The 15,047-nt window shown below is 37.3% G+C and overlaps 1 protein-coding gene across 2 annotated transcripts in view; it reads right to left on the reverse strand.

The window, feature by feature from the left end:
• The window catches only part of DIPK1A (divergent protein kinase domain 1A), a 122,349-nt gene that overhangs the window by 24,565 nt on the left and 82,737 nt on the right, over window positions 1-15,047 (reverse strand). For both annotated transcript variants that reach the window (XM_059375403.1, XM_059375402.1), the window contains exon 2: window positions 7,059-7,193. In XM_059375403.1, the coding sequence (XP_059231386.1) occupies window positions 7,059-7,193 (135 nt within the window). The remainder of the gene's footprint in view (window positions 1-7,058; window positions 7,194-15,047) is intronic.

Here is a 15,047-nt window from a genome sequence, read left to right on the forward strand (position 1 = left end):
AAAATACTTGTTGACTGATACTTCTTCTAAAATTCTTCTAAAATATTTCTTACATCATTACTATGTGATAGTAGTTATCTTAAAAATAAGTATTAGGGGCACCTGGGTGGCTCAGTGGGTTAAGCCTCTGCCTTCAGCTCAGGTCATGATCTCAGGGATCGAGCCCCACGTCGGGCTCTCTGCTCGGCAGGGAGCCTGTTTCCCTTCCTCTCTCTCTCTGCCTGCCTCTCTGCCTACTTGTGATCTCTGTCTGTCAAATAAATAAATAAAATCTTTAAAAAAATAAGTATTAAATGATAAAGATAGGAAAAAAAGAATTAGAAAAAAGTTAAAAGTCAAACTGCCAACTTACAAAGGAAAGGAAAGAACCCACATTGTTAAACTTAAGCAAGAAATATTTGTAGGGCCTTTTTGGGATCTTCTGTATTTCTTTACAATCTTCCTTAGTTCATAAAGATGAAATTGAGGATTCTGATGTAAATCTGTTCAGTTTATACACAGGATCCTAAAAATCCTTTGGCAAGCACATTTTTGCTAAATGTGGTTTTGAGATAATGCAGTTTTATATTTTTATATCCAAACTGAAAATCAGCCATCTTATTATATGCTCTGGTTCAGTTCAGTCCACTTAAATAGGAGAATAGTCTATGCAGTAATATAGACGGAGAAAGAAAATCAGTTTAGAATCTACATTTCATAACAGGAATTACCAGAACCAAAAAAAGTATGTGTGGATATTGCCAACATTTGTGAAAAGGCCAGACAATTACTTAGACAGACACTGTAAAACTAAAACATAGGAGAACCAAATTTAAAAAAGTATTACATTTCACACCAGTAAGAGCTAATTTGCACTTTATTTTTTTTCAGATTTTATTTATTTATTTGAGAGAGAAACAGAAATCACAAGTAGGCAGAGAGGCAGGAAGAGAAAGAGAGGGGAAAGCCGACTCTGAACAGGGAATTTGATGTGGGGCTTGATCCCAGGACCCCAAGATCATGACCTGAGCCAAAGGCAGAGGCTTAACCCACTGAATCACCCAGGTACCGCCGATTTAGACTTTAAAAGGAGGTATAGTTTGTGTAATATAAAACTTACATGAATATATATAGCTTTGGTTTTTCCTTTAAACATCCCCCTTTTTTATAATTTGCATGAATTTTTTCCTATTCTTTTACTTTCAATCCATTTGCATCTTTATATTTTAAATGTGTCTCTTGTAACTATAATACAGTTTTTTAAAAATTTTAGTACAGGGGCGCCTGGGTGGCTCAATGGGTTAAGGCCTCTGCTTTTGGCTCAGGTCATGATCCCAGGGTCCTGGCATCGAGTCCCACATCGGGCTCTCTGCCCTGTGGGGAGCCTGCTTCCTCCTCTCTCTCTCTGCCTACTTGTGATCTCTGTCAAATAAATAAAATAAAATAAAATAAAATAAAATAATTTTAGTACAATCTGACAATCTTTGCCTTTTAACTGAACCATTTGGTCCATTTACATTTAATGTAATTACCAACAGATTTGGGTAGAAATATACTACAGCCAATGCCAAGGTAAGTCAGCCATATCTTGTCTAGAACTGGGGCATTTTTTCCCTCAGCTGTTGGGCATGTAAGTAGTCAAGAGCTGACAGCTGAATTTTTCTTTGGGACTTGTCCTCAGTCCTAAAATACAGCTTTACCTAAAGTCATGTCTCCTTAAGAGAGGGTGGAAGAGGATAGAAAACTGTATCCAATGACTGGCCAGTGACAGGGTATAAATGCCTGGACATTTCCAAGGCTACCTCCAGTTCCAAAGTCCCAGTAGAATCAACTGAGGTCTTTGTTACCACTGTACTGCAGTTTAACTTCTCTGGTTTATCCTGTTTCCTCACTTCCCCACAGATATTAATCTTAATTAATAATTAATATTAAAGCCCATCCCAATAAATATCCTGCAGGCAAATCTCAGTCTCTGAGTATGTTTCCCAGGGAATTCAATTTGAGACACATATTGTCTTGTTATGTATTTTTATTTCTACTGCTTATATGTTCCTTTTTCTTTACTTTCTTGCCTTCTTTAGGACTGAATATTCTTTTATTATTCCATTTTTCCTTATTAGTTTGGAGATGATATATTCTTTATCTATTCCAGAATACATCCTAGAAATAACAATAGGCATATTTAAGTCAACAAAGTCTAAAGTCAATTGAGGAACATTTTATTAATTACTTGATATGAATAGACTAGTTGATATTAACTGGTTGATACTTTTACCTTACTCAGCTATATGATAAGAATCTTAAACATTTTGGGGGGTACCTGGGTGGCTCAGTGAGTTAAGCCTCTGCCTTTGGCTCAGGTCATGATCTCAGGGTCCTGGGATCGAGTCCCGTATCAGGCTCTCTGCTCAGCAGGAAGCCTGCTTCTCTCTCTCTCTATCCCCCTGCTTCTCTGCCTACTGGTGATCTCCCTGTCAAATAAATGAAATCTAAAAAAAAAATCTTAAACATTTAATTTATTTTTTCTTTTCTCTCTTTTTAAAATATTTTATTTATTTATTTGACAGACAGAGATCACAAGTAAGCAGATGCAGTCAGAGAGAGAGAGGGAAGCAGGCTCCCCAGTGAGCAGAGAGCCCGATGCAGGGCTTGATCCCAGGACCCCGGGATCATGACCTGAGCTGAAGGCAGAGGCTTTAACCCACTGAGCCACCCAGGCGCCCCAAGAATCTTAAACATTTTAACACCTTTTACCATTCTCCCAATTTCTATGTAATTGTTATTGTGTGTACCTCATATAAATGGAACTATACAATATTTGTCATTTATCGTCTGGCTTATATCATTTAGCACTGTGTTTTTGAGGTTCATTCATATTGTAGAATGCATCAGAATTTCATTCTTTTTAAAGGCTGAGTAATATTACATGTATTTTGTTAATGCATTCATCTGTTAATGGATGTTAGAGTTGTTTCCATCATTTGGCTGTTGTGAATAATGCTACTATGAACACTGGTATGCAAATATTTGCTTGAGTCCCTGCTTTCAAGTCTTCTGGGTATATACTTAGAAGCACAATTGCTGGATCATATGGTAATTCCCTATTTAACTTTTTAAGGAACTACCATATTGTAAATTCCTAATTCTTCTTAATATGTTTCAATTCAATTTTCAATAATTTCAATTAAATAAAATCCATTGTTTTATTTAATTTCTTTACCTTTGTTCCTATTTACTTGAACCCAAACACATTTTATTTTATTTTTATTTTATTTTTTAAACACAGTTATTTTTAAATCCTTTTTGGATGACTCCAATATCTGGATCATCTGTGGATCTGATTCTACCGTCCATGTTTATCTCTTGGTTTTTGATCATATCACCTTGTCTTTTGCCATGTCCTCTGGTTTTTCACACAGTGCCTCCAGAGAGTGTTTCCCTTCCCTTGAGTAGACAGATAGAATGGTAGCTGATCACCAACCAGGGACTGTGCTGCATGGAGGCTGGGCTGCAGCTCTGGTAAAGTTTAAGCTATTTTTGGCTGATCTCCATTCCAAGAGCATAGCCCTCTAGGGTTTTTAATAGAGAGCCTGGGAATTCACTGGGGTGTCCCCCCATTGGCAGGTTCATAACTCTAGGCTGTATCTTGTGTGACTGCCAAAATGTCTGCTCTGCTTTTCAAAGGCTTTCCGATGAGATGTTTAGCCTCCCATTCTGCAAAACCCTAGGATTTGGCAAATATCCCAACAGGATAACTGGCTGTATGCTTTAGGCTCCTTTACTTTTCTACAAAAGCTTGCTAATTTCTTGTCCCCAACAGCAGCTCTCTCCCAGTATACAGTCCTGTTTCTCAGACCTCTGCTCAATGCCCAGTATCAGCAACAACCCTGAGGGAAAAAGAGGCTCCAAAAGTCAGCTCACATCTTTGAGGTCCCTTTAGTTCACCTTTACTGTTGGGGTTCTGCTCTTTAGGGTGTCAACTGACAGCATGGTGTACCAAGGTCCTACTCTTGGTAGGACCTGAACTAGATTTTGATCTACTTAGCCCCATAAAACTCTATGTTAGATCATATACCCCAGACAAACGAAGTCACCAAATCTAGGCTCACCTTTCTCAAACCATATCCTCTCCCAGATCTTGACCAAGTAATTCCTCACAAGGTATCTCGTCAGCTCTTTGAAGCTTTAATGTATACTTTAGAAATATTTTTTCTGCTTGCTTTCTACTTCTAAACACAAAATTCCTATTAAATATTAGTACTATCTTAATACTACTGATCTTAATATTACCAGTTTTAGTTAAGTTTTAAGAACATAAATCCCAAATACAGAGAAACTAAAATTTTTTTAAAGCCAGCCTCAGGGGAAAGATGTTTTAGGCTCAGAAAATGTTTTCATTATTTTCAAATTTTAGTAAGATAACCATTAAATTATGCTAGAGTTATTATTATGTTAGAATTATTAAATTATGCTAGAATTCTGCTTCTATTTCTTATAAAGTGAAATTATTGGAAAAATCATGAAAAATATTTCAATAATATTAAAAATAATAAAATAAAAAATAACTTCACAAGTATAACTCATTTGTAACAGAATATTCACCATCATATGCCTTATAATTTGAATATTATTGTATTAATACACAATAAAAGCATACCTATTTCATTTTATTTTAATCTCTTTTTACAGAATTTCTAACATCACCAGATGATGCTAATAGGTCTTCCTGGGAGTTGTGGTGGGATGAAGTTTTTTCCTAATCAAATATATTTGCTTTTTCTGGAGATGCACAGTACATATTAATATATTAAGTATCTTGGGAAGTCCTCAGTAAAGTCACCTATTTATCTTTGTTTAACCTGCTGTTTTCAAATATATCTGATGGCAGAAAGCTTTTATCCATGGGATACTTTTTAATGTATCCCAAGAAACCTAGTTTGAGAAAAATGCCCTCGAAAAAGAGAAAATAGACATTTCGAATAGTTTTGGTTATTTTAGGTTATTATTATTATTATTTTTAAAGATGTTATTTATTTATTTGACAGAGATCACAAGTAGGTAGAGAGGCAGACAGCGTGAGAGGGGGAAGCAGGCTCCCCGCTGAGCAGAGAGCCTGATGTGGGGCTCGATCCCAGGACCCTGGGATCATGACCTGAGCTGAAGGCAGAGGCTTTGACCCACTGAGCAACCCAAAACACCCCTATTTTATGTTATTATAATTGATTATATAACCCCTGCTTCTTTCTTCTTAATTGAAGGTAAGCAGGTGAGTTTTGTGGGGTTTTTTTTCCTAGTTTATTAAACTATAATTTTGTTAGTCTTTTTTTTTTTTAAGATTTTATTTCTTTTATTTGACAGAGATTACAAGTAGGCAGAGAGGCAGGCAGAGAAAGAGAGGAGGAAGCAGGCTCCCTGCTGAGCAAAGAGCCTGATGCAGGGCTCCATCCTAGGACCCTGGGATCATGACCTGAGCCGAAGGCAGAGGCTTTAACCCACTGAGCCACCCAGGCGCCCCTTGTTAGTCTTTTCTGACATAGTGTAGCAGAAAGAGTCTGAGCTTTATATAGAAGCAGAATTAGGACCAAATTCTGGCTCCATTATCAACAAGCAAATTCTCTGTCTTAGTCATATATACATATTATATATATTTAATTAAAGCATAGTTGACATACAATGTTACATTAATTTCAGGTGTACATATTTCTTTATTTGTAAAATGGGCTTGGGGGACTTTCATAGTATTATTTCAAGTGTTTCTGACCAGTATGCAGTACACTGTCTCTGGCCCAGAGGTTTCTATCTTAAAATCCTTCCAGGATCTGGGGGTACCCGGGTGGCTCAGTCAGTTAAGTGTCCACCTTCAGCTCAGGCCAAAATCTTGCAGTTCTGAGATCCAGTACTGCGTCAGCCTCCCTGCTCAGCGGGGAGCCAGCTTCTCCCTCTGCCTGCTGCTTCTCCCCATCCTTGCTCTCTCTCTCTCTCAAATAAATAAATCTTAAAAAAAAATTCCTTAATGATCTGGGACGGCCAATTGAAATGGACATATAAGACTGACGCCTCTGAACTTGATTTGGGACTCATCTTTACTAATTCATTTCCCTGCTTATTAGACCAGTAATTCCTCCCTTGCCTACTTATGAGGCTGTAATGCTCCTGGGGAATAATTTTTTATCTTAATTGAGAATGCCTAGAGTTAAGCTGATATTCATTTCCTTAGAACTTTGGAAAGCTTCAGGTCTCCCTGTCTTATGTTCCTATAACACTTGCTATTGTAATCATTATCCTACCTTACTGTATTCATTTTCTTCCCTCCTGGGCTCTAAGTTCCTATGGTCCTGACAGCCTGTTCCCAGTTATATGCACATACCTAGCACCAATGGCCTAGGTGAAGAGTAACTACTTAATAACTATAGAATCTTTAATAAATTATAATAATTGGGACCCCCCAACAATCATCATTATCAAAAATACATTTCTTAGATGCAATGGTTTAATATTATCTATATCAGAAGATATTAGAAGAAAATAAGGAGCTAAATTTACAGATCCTCAAATGTATAACCAATAATCACTTAGAAATCTTAGACTGATAGAGGTCTTAGACTGATAGAGCAATTTTCCTGAGATGTGTCCAATCATTAGGACAGAAAATAAATACTAAATATATACTATGTTTTTTAGGTCCTTTTTTGATATTTGAGAATGACTCCATTTATTCAGAAGATGTGTTCCAGTAAGATTGCCTGTAAATAATAGTTTCATACACGAAACATTTAAAAACTCATCTGATGTGAGTAAACTAAATTATTATATGTATTTTTTTTTAAATCCCTGTCTGTAGTGAGGATGCTCTCACACAAATCTAGTATTATATATTTAGATTTCCGAAATGTAGGTTTTTCAAGATGTGGAACACTCCTACTAACTTGGCCACATCAAAAAGCTACAAAGTTCAATACAACTCTAAGGTCGAATTAACTTTTACTTTTTGAAAACAATTATTACTAAGTATATAAGATGTAAATATAAGATATTATTAATATAGTTTTTCTACATACTAGGAAATCAAGAATACTTACTATTATTTTCTTACAGTCCTTCCCTCTGCATAGTTCTGTATAGGTAGAGTACTGCACATATATAATCCAGCTTCCAACAAAAACCGCCAACCAGGAAAAGAAAAGATATTTCATCCGCACATATGAAAAGCGAGCCTGTGAGCAAAAGAGCAAATAACAATCATTCATTCAGCACCAAGTCAGCATTCACTGTCCTAGAACATGATTCCCCCCCTCCCCTTCTTGCAAGAACTCAATATATATTCTAGGCTTTCACACACCAATTCTCCTAGAACAAAGTGTACTTTCACAGAGTCCAAACAGCACTGGTTTCAGAAAAGAAGCTCCTTGGTCCTGCCAAGGGAAAAGGGAACAGAATACTCTTTAAAATGTATAACCTTTCAAATACCACCAGCATCGAAAGCTACTTAGGAAGCACGAGCACGTGTACCACGCTACCCCAGGCACTTTGTGAGATCAGGTAAAGAGAGACACGATTCCTACATACTACGAGCTTACAGGAGACGATTTCCAGTAAGAATCTTCAAGTTCTTCATGGATAATCAGCATAAAAATAATTTTGTTTTAAAGAAATAAGAACGGAGAATTTGGCTATTTGTTTAATGTCTCATAGGGAAGCCAACTGCTCATTCCTATTTCTCGGTCTATGCACCAAGGCTTTCTGTTCCTTCCATTCAACCAAATGCTTCACCTAATAGGTACTCTGGAAGCTTGAGGAGAATGTTGTTACAGCTATTAAAGGAAAAATGACTGGAAAAGAAGGGATAGGATATATAAAGAATAACCTTCTCTTTGCATGTTAGCTTGGAAAGCTACACAATGGGATCCTCTTTGCATTGTTGTGCTCCCAGTTCTCTGCTATCTAATTACAACTTGGGCCGGTTACTTACTGTCTTTTCTCCGCCCATCAACAACATATCAAACAGTTTAATCTTCGAAAGTGTCAGTTGGTCAAGATAATTGGACATTTATTTTTTGAGTCTGGATCTCCAAGGGTCTGGTTTTATAAATGGTAAATTTGGAGGCTATGGAGATTAAGTGAACAGAATAAATTATAGATATGTAAACAAACAATGAAAAGCTACTTTTGCTTTTAAAATCACGAGCCAGTTTCTCACACTGGGTAACAGTAGGATACTGTGAGCCCTGCAAGCATGCAAAGAAAGCAGAGAGAGATGAAAGGGACCTAAGTGCACCTGCAGAAGACAATGAGTGCAAAGGAAAAGACTGAATTCTGTTGGCCCTTTTTGCGATTTAGATATCCGTCTTTGTGAGATTAACAGATGGTGAATTCCAGTACCAAAAAGCTTGAGTACAACGAATTCACAGTGAAGTGACAGGTCTTCGAGCTTTAGTATTAAAATATAAAAAAATCCCTTTAATGCAAACTCTTTTTGTATAGCTCTAGACAAATCCAGTAAAAGAAAATTCGTGCAGAATTCTGAATTAAATCACATAAGTGACAATGGGGTGCACACTGAAGGGTTTGTTTGACAGACATTTAAGATCACTTGACCCTACTAACGGGGTCTAGTCATCAGACAAAAATTGATATGTACCAGTATTATGAAGCTTAAATATGATTAGATGACAGAATGCCTATAGAACATAAGCACATTGTGAGGCACATGGAAAAGACCCAACAAGCGTTAGCTGAATCCGTTTGCATGGCACTGAACAAAAAAGCCAAGGATGCTGTCACTGTGATTTGGCCACCACCTTCTTCTTGGACTTGCAAAAAGAAAACTGAATCTGAATCTGATTAAGTCTTCAGCTCCAACTACCAGTTTACAGGAAATACAGGAGATGGGGAAATACAAGTGATACCTCAGTAAGTGACACTATTGGGATAAAATCAGCAAACTCCAGGCTATGGAAAACATTGCGAAACAAACAACCCAGTTTTCCAACAACAGAAATGATATGGGAGAAAAGAAGGAGAAGATGGAGAAAGCTGAAAACGAAAAAATATTTAATAAATATATAAAATAATCACAATCTGTGGATCTTTTTTGAGTCCTGATTCCAATGAAAAACTTAAAAAAAGAGATATTTATGAGACAACTGAAAATTTGAAGACAGGACACCTGATGTCACTAAGAAATTGTTTCAATTTTTTAGGCACGATAATGTAATTTTTTAAAGAAAAGAGCCCTGATATTTTAGAGACAGACATTGAAATATTTATAAATAAAGTGATATATTTGTAATTTGCTTCAAAACAACAGAGAAAGGAAAAATAGGTGGGGTATGTTTGAAGCAAGATTGGCCATGAGTTGACAATTTTCAAGATGGGTGATGGGGGCATGCCTTCTTTTGTGTATGTTTTTCTCTACTGATGTAAAATTTTTTATATTATACAATAAGGCATACTTTGACACCAAGACACCTCCTTCCCATACATTCATTCAGCTGCTATTTATTGGTTGCTCTATCATTGTTATTGCCTTTTGCTAGGCATTTTACCACCATCTCCAGTTACTGGGGCGCTTGGGTGGTTCAGTCAGTTAAGCGACCAATTCTTTTCTTTTTTTTTTTTTTAAGATTTTATGTATTTATTTGACAGAGGGAAATCACAAGTAGACGGAGAGGCAGGCAGAGAGAGAGAGGGGAGCAGGCTCCCTGCTGAGCAGAGAGCCCGATGCGGGACTCGATCCCAGGACCCTGAGATCATGACCCAAGCTGAAGGCAGCGGCTTAACCCACTGAGCCACCCAGGCGCCCCAAGCGACCAATTCTTGATTTCCACTCAGGGACTTGAGATCAAACTGTGTGGGGCTCTGCACTCAGCATGGAGCCTGCTTAAGTTTCTTTCTCTCCCTCTTCCTCTGCCCCTCCCACCAATCCCCCACCCCCACCAATGCTCACACTTGAGCTGTCTCTCTCTAAGATAAAACAAAACAAAAAAATCTCCAGTGGCAAGAACAAATTATATATCTACCGTACAATGGTCCAATAGTTCAGAGGGTCACCTGAAGGACCACAGCATAGCATGATTTTACTTTTACTTATGTTACAATCTAACATAAACATAGGAATTTTTTGAAGAAGGGTTTTGTTTTTGTTTTTAAGATTTCATTTATTTATTTATTTGAGAGAGAGAGAGAGAGAAAGAACTTGAGACCATGCATGGGGCTGAGGAGCTGAGGGGGAGGGAGAGGAAGAGGGAAAGAATCCCAAGCAGACTCCATGCTGAGCCAGGATCGGGATGTGGGGATGGATGTGAAGCTTGATCTCCATAGTGACCTGAGCTGAAACCAAGAGTCGGAGGCTTAACTGACTGAGCCACCCAGGTGCCCCTTGAGGCAGGGCTTTAAAACAAGATTAGCTCAATTCATTTTAAAAAGAATCAGGGAAGACATACTATTTCCTTTTTCCTCTTGCTGCCCTGCTCTACAGCAGGTATATGTGACAGAGAACAGGAAAACAACACAGACCTAGTGAGTAGGGTTTTGCCCAGCATCCAGGCTGGTCCTATCTTACCTTCTTCTCGACACTACCTCAAGGAGTCTCGTGATATTAACTGCCCTCTATCAATAATTTTCCTTCAGGTTTTTGTATACATGTTTAGTAAAGCTACCGTAAAATGCTTTCAAATGCATATGAAGCTTAACACATGTAGGCAGCTAAGGCTTTTGTATATTTCTCTCTCCTGCATATTCAATTTAATAAAATTTGAAATCATTTTGTTTCTCTCTCTCTCTCAAATAGCTACATTTTTAAATTTTCTCTGGCATATGTTTAAACTGAAAAACACCCTGTGAACTGGCTTGCCTGCTGAGTGCTTGTCATGATACCGAATGCCAAAAATTTTGGAAGGGAAGTTAGATTAATAGTGTTACCAGCAGGGCACTGGGCATCACCTGTTGTAGTCATAATGACAAAAGGAGTAAGGTATTTTTATTCCAGCACTCCATGGAAAATCACTGTGATCTGGGGGTAACACAAAATCGTTACAAGGACCTTCATGTGTCCTCTAATATCTGCAGATCCTGCTGCTTCACATTTTAGAATAATGATTGAAGAAAAACAGCCACAAATGACATCTCTGGCTATTAACTAATTTTATTTCCCTGTGTGGTAATCACTAAAATGTTTCCAGTGGTCTGTTCTGTACCAATTACCTAGACAACCCAGTCTTAGATTAAGAAATGAACTTACTGCTTCTGATCTTTTTATTTATGCTGAACTATCCAAAATACTGCCTAGCCGCTTTTCTGTTCTGATTTTGTGCCCGGCTACTAATGGTACATTGCTTTATTTCCAATTTTACTCCTGAAAAACTGATAAGAATTTTAGTAAATATACTATGGCAGTGACTCCCAACTGGAATTACTTTTGGCCCTTGGGAGACACCTGGCAATGATGTCTGGTGACACTGTTTCATGACAGGGGAGTGCCACGTTATCTTGGTGGGTAGAAGCCAGAGATGATGTTAATATCTGACAATGCACAGGAGAGCCTCCCACAACAAGGAGTTATCTAACCCAAATGTCAGTAGTGGTACGAGTGAGAAATTTTGCATTACAGTTACATTATAAAATGAAACCAAAAATGGAAAGAATCAAAATTGTATTACATTCTTATTTTACATTCAATTAGTCCTTAGGGCACCAACCACTACTAATTAGAAAAATTTAATATCTGCCTGGAAAAATAACAGTTAGAAACAGTTCTTTATGACTAGAGTAAATGAGTAGTAGTATATTAGAGAAAAATCATGAGAAATGGCAAATCTACAAATAATGAAACAAACTTTCTCTACCAATTCCACTCTAAAGAATGGTGATGATTTTTCTTTTCTATATTGTTTGATCTCATTGCGATAACTTTTTATTTCAAAAGAAACTTGAACACCTTTGATCTTATTTTAATAATTTTACACTAAGTTTTAAAAACAGGTATAAAGAGGCAACGCATAAAAATTAAAGGCTACTTCCATTGCTTATCTTTTTCATACTCAACATATTCTGTAAACATATAAAGCACATGGACCCATTTAATTTACTGCTATTCCCTACACAGATTCTTAATTTTGAGAGGTAGGGAAAAAATATCATATTTTTACTTTTACCCACAAATATTTTAGTTAACATATTCAGTGGACTTGAACATCAGAAAACATAACAAATTGAAAAGGTTATGACTTGCACAAACTCAAATATAATAATTTTATCATTCATCATGCTAAAGAAAAAGCTGAGATGTGTGTTTGTCTTTTTATTCAAGTTTTTCAATTACCAGTTACTCTAAAATAATCTTTAAAACATTTTTTCCCTTATTGCTATATTGACAACATTGTAGCTAGCTAACTTCTACTGCATATTTAGGACTAATCTAGCTGAGAAAACTAGAGTAAAAATTATGGATAAATTTCCCCAGATATAACTCTTACCCTTTTCTTTAAATACATTCTATTTATAGTGATAGTACTTTTGAAAATAGTGCTAGCTATAATAAACAGAAATATGAAGAAACTATTTAATAGGGTAAATATTTACTGTATACCACAACACATGCAGATAAACAGATCCTCTACTTTTTTTTTTTAAAGATTTTATTTATTTATTTGTCAGAGAGAGAGCAAGCGAGAGAGAGCACAGGCAGACAGAGTGGAAGGCAGAGTCAGAAGGAGAAGCAGGCTCCCTGCGGAGCAAGGAGCCCGATGTGGGACTCGATCCCAGGACGCTGGGATCATGACCTGAGCCGAAGGCAACTGCTTAACCAACTGAGCCACCCAGGCGTCCCGATCCTCTACCTTTATTAAAAGGGTATCTCACTACTAGCTGGAGGGCTATTGGGAAGCCATTAAGAAGAATGGATAAAGAAGGGGCGCCTGGGTGGCTCAGTGGGTTAAGCTTCTGCCTTCAACTCAGGTCATGATCTCAGGGTCCTGGGATCAAGCCCCGCATTGGGCTCTGTGCTCGGCAGGGAGCCTTCTTTCCCGTCTCTCTCTGCCTGCCTCTCTGCCTACTTGTGATCTCTCTCTCTGTCAAATAAATTTAAAAAAAAAGAAAAGAAAAAAAAAGAATGGATAAAGAAGATATGGTCCATATATACAATGGAATATTACGCCTCCATCAGAAAAGATGAATACCAACTTTTTTATCAACATGGACAGGACTGGAAAAGATTATGCTGAGTGAAATAAGTCAAGCAGAGAGAGTCAATTATCACATGGTTTCACTTACTTGTGGAGCATGAGGAATAACACAGAGGACACTGGGAGATGGAGAGGAGAAGTGAGTTGGGGGAAATCGGAGGGGGAGATGGGTGAGTCTGGTGGTGGGTATTAAGGAGGGCACGTATTGCCTGGAGCACTGGGTGTGGTGCACAAACAATGAATTTTGAAACACTGAAAATAAAATAAAATAAAATGAAAAAAAAAAAGAAAAAAATGTCTAAATGTACCAAATGTAAACTATCCTAGTGTTAACTTTCACAAACATCAAAAGGTGGCTATGATATTCAAAGAAACATTACACACACACACACACACACACACACACACACACACACACACAAACCTTTTATGTCATTCCAAACAAGGAAAACTCTGGGTTTTTATAAGTTAAAAATACTGAAAAGAAAGGTTCTAAAAATGTCCATGCTCCCCAGCTTGTCTTGAGCATGAAAATGCTTATTTTTATGACAAAACTTTTAGAGAATTCCTTGTGATACAACAATATTAGTCTACTGGTCAGAGGTTTGGTTTTTTTGTTTCTTTGTTTTAGCATTTTTCATCTTTCTAAGAGGTGAATTTTCACATTCACAGGAAGAATCCTAGTTGTTCCTTGATCTAAATTCTAAAGGTTTTATTTGCATGCACATATTCTGTGTTTTGATTTTCTTGTAGAAACAAAATTCCAGTACGAAGTGAATAATTTTCACATTTTCTCTGAATGCTGATTCATATTTTTTATTTTAGGGGCTGACAGCATCAAAAACACAAGAACACCTGGGGAATTAATTGCATGGGGTGATCCTTAAGTCTGTGGCTAGTTTCAATGGTACATTACTATTTCAAAGAAGTATCAAAGTATGGGAAAATATTCGTGATACAGTAAGTGAAAAAAATCAGTTTTCAAAAACAACATGTATGGTATGTTCCCAATTCTGCTTTTTAAAAAAGAGAAAAAGTCACCAATAGACTCCAGAAACTGCAAGGAAATAAACCAGAGTAGTTATCAAGGGTAGTTATCTCAAAATGTCAGGAGTGGTGGGATCATGAATGATTTTTATTTTTCTTCTCTGTTATACAGATTTATGTATAATAAATATATTACTTTTTAAATTAGAAAAAAAAACTCTACATATTTATACATAGGTGCTTAGCACACCAATTTAAAAATATATCAAAAGGATCTACAAGTCTCCTGACTGCTCCTTATGAGCAGGAAGACAGCTAGCATTGTACAAAGCATGTGTTAAGGAAGTGTAGCCTCGATTAGCACTCTACACACAAGGAATATTAGCATTTGCAATAGCAAATGAACTCAGTCATGGGTTCTTCAACATACCAAGGCAGAAAGACAGGTTAAGAAAGCCAAGTGTTCCCATTTTCTATTGCTTTATAACATATTATCCCATAATTTAGTGGCTTACAGCAAGAATTTACATCTCTCGTGGCTCTGAGGGTTGACTGACTCAGCTAGTCAGTTTTCTCAAGTTTTTCCTGCATTTGTGATTAGGACTGAAGGCACGTGAAGGAGGACTGACGTGGTTGGATATGTCCAGTCCTCAGCTGGAATGGCTTCATGTGGCCAGCTGGACTTCTTCAGGGCCTGGAGCTCATGGTAGTCAGGCCTCTTACATGATGGCTGACTAACCCTAGAGCAAGTGTTCCCAGAGACCAAGATGGAAGTGGCCTCATTTCTGCCCCACTTCTCATGGTATCACAGGGCCCGATCAGATTGAATATAAGGGGTATTCCAAAGGGAATGAATACCAAGCCCCAGGGGTCACCTCTGGAGACTAGTTACCTCTGCAG

Source organism: Mustela nigripes, chromosome 14 (assembly GCF_022355385.1).
Source record: "Mustela nigripes isolate SB6536 chromosome 14, MUSNIG.SB6536, whole genome shotgun sequence".
NCBI classification, from domain to species: domain Eukaryota; kingdom Metazoa; phylum Chordata; class Mammalia; order Carnivora; family Mustelidae; genus Mustela; species Mustela nigripes.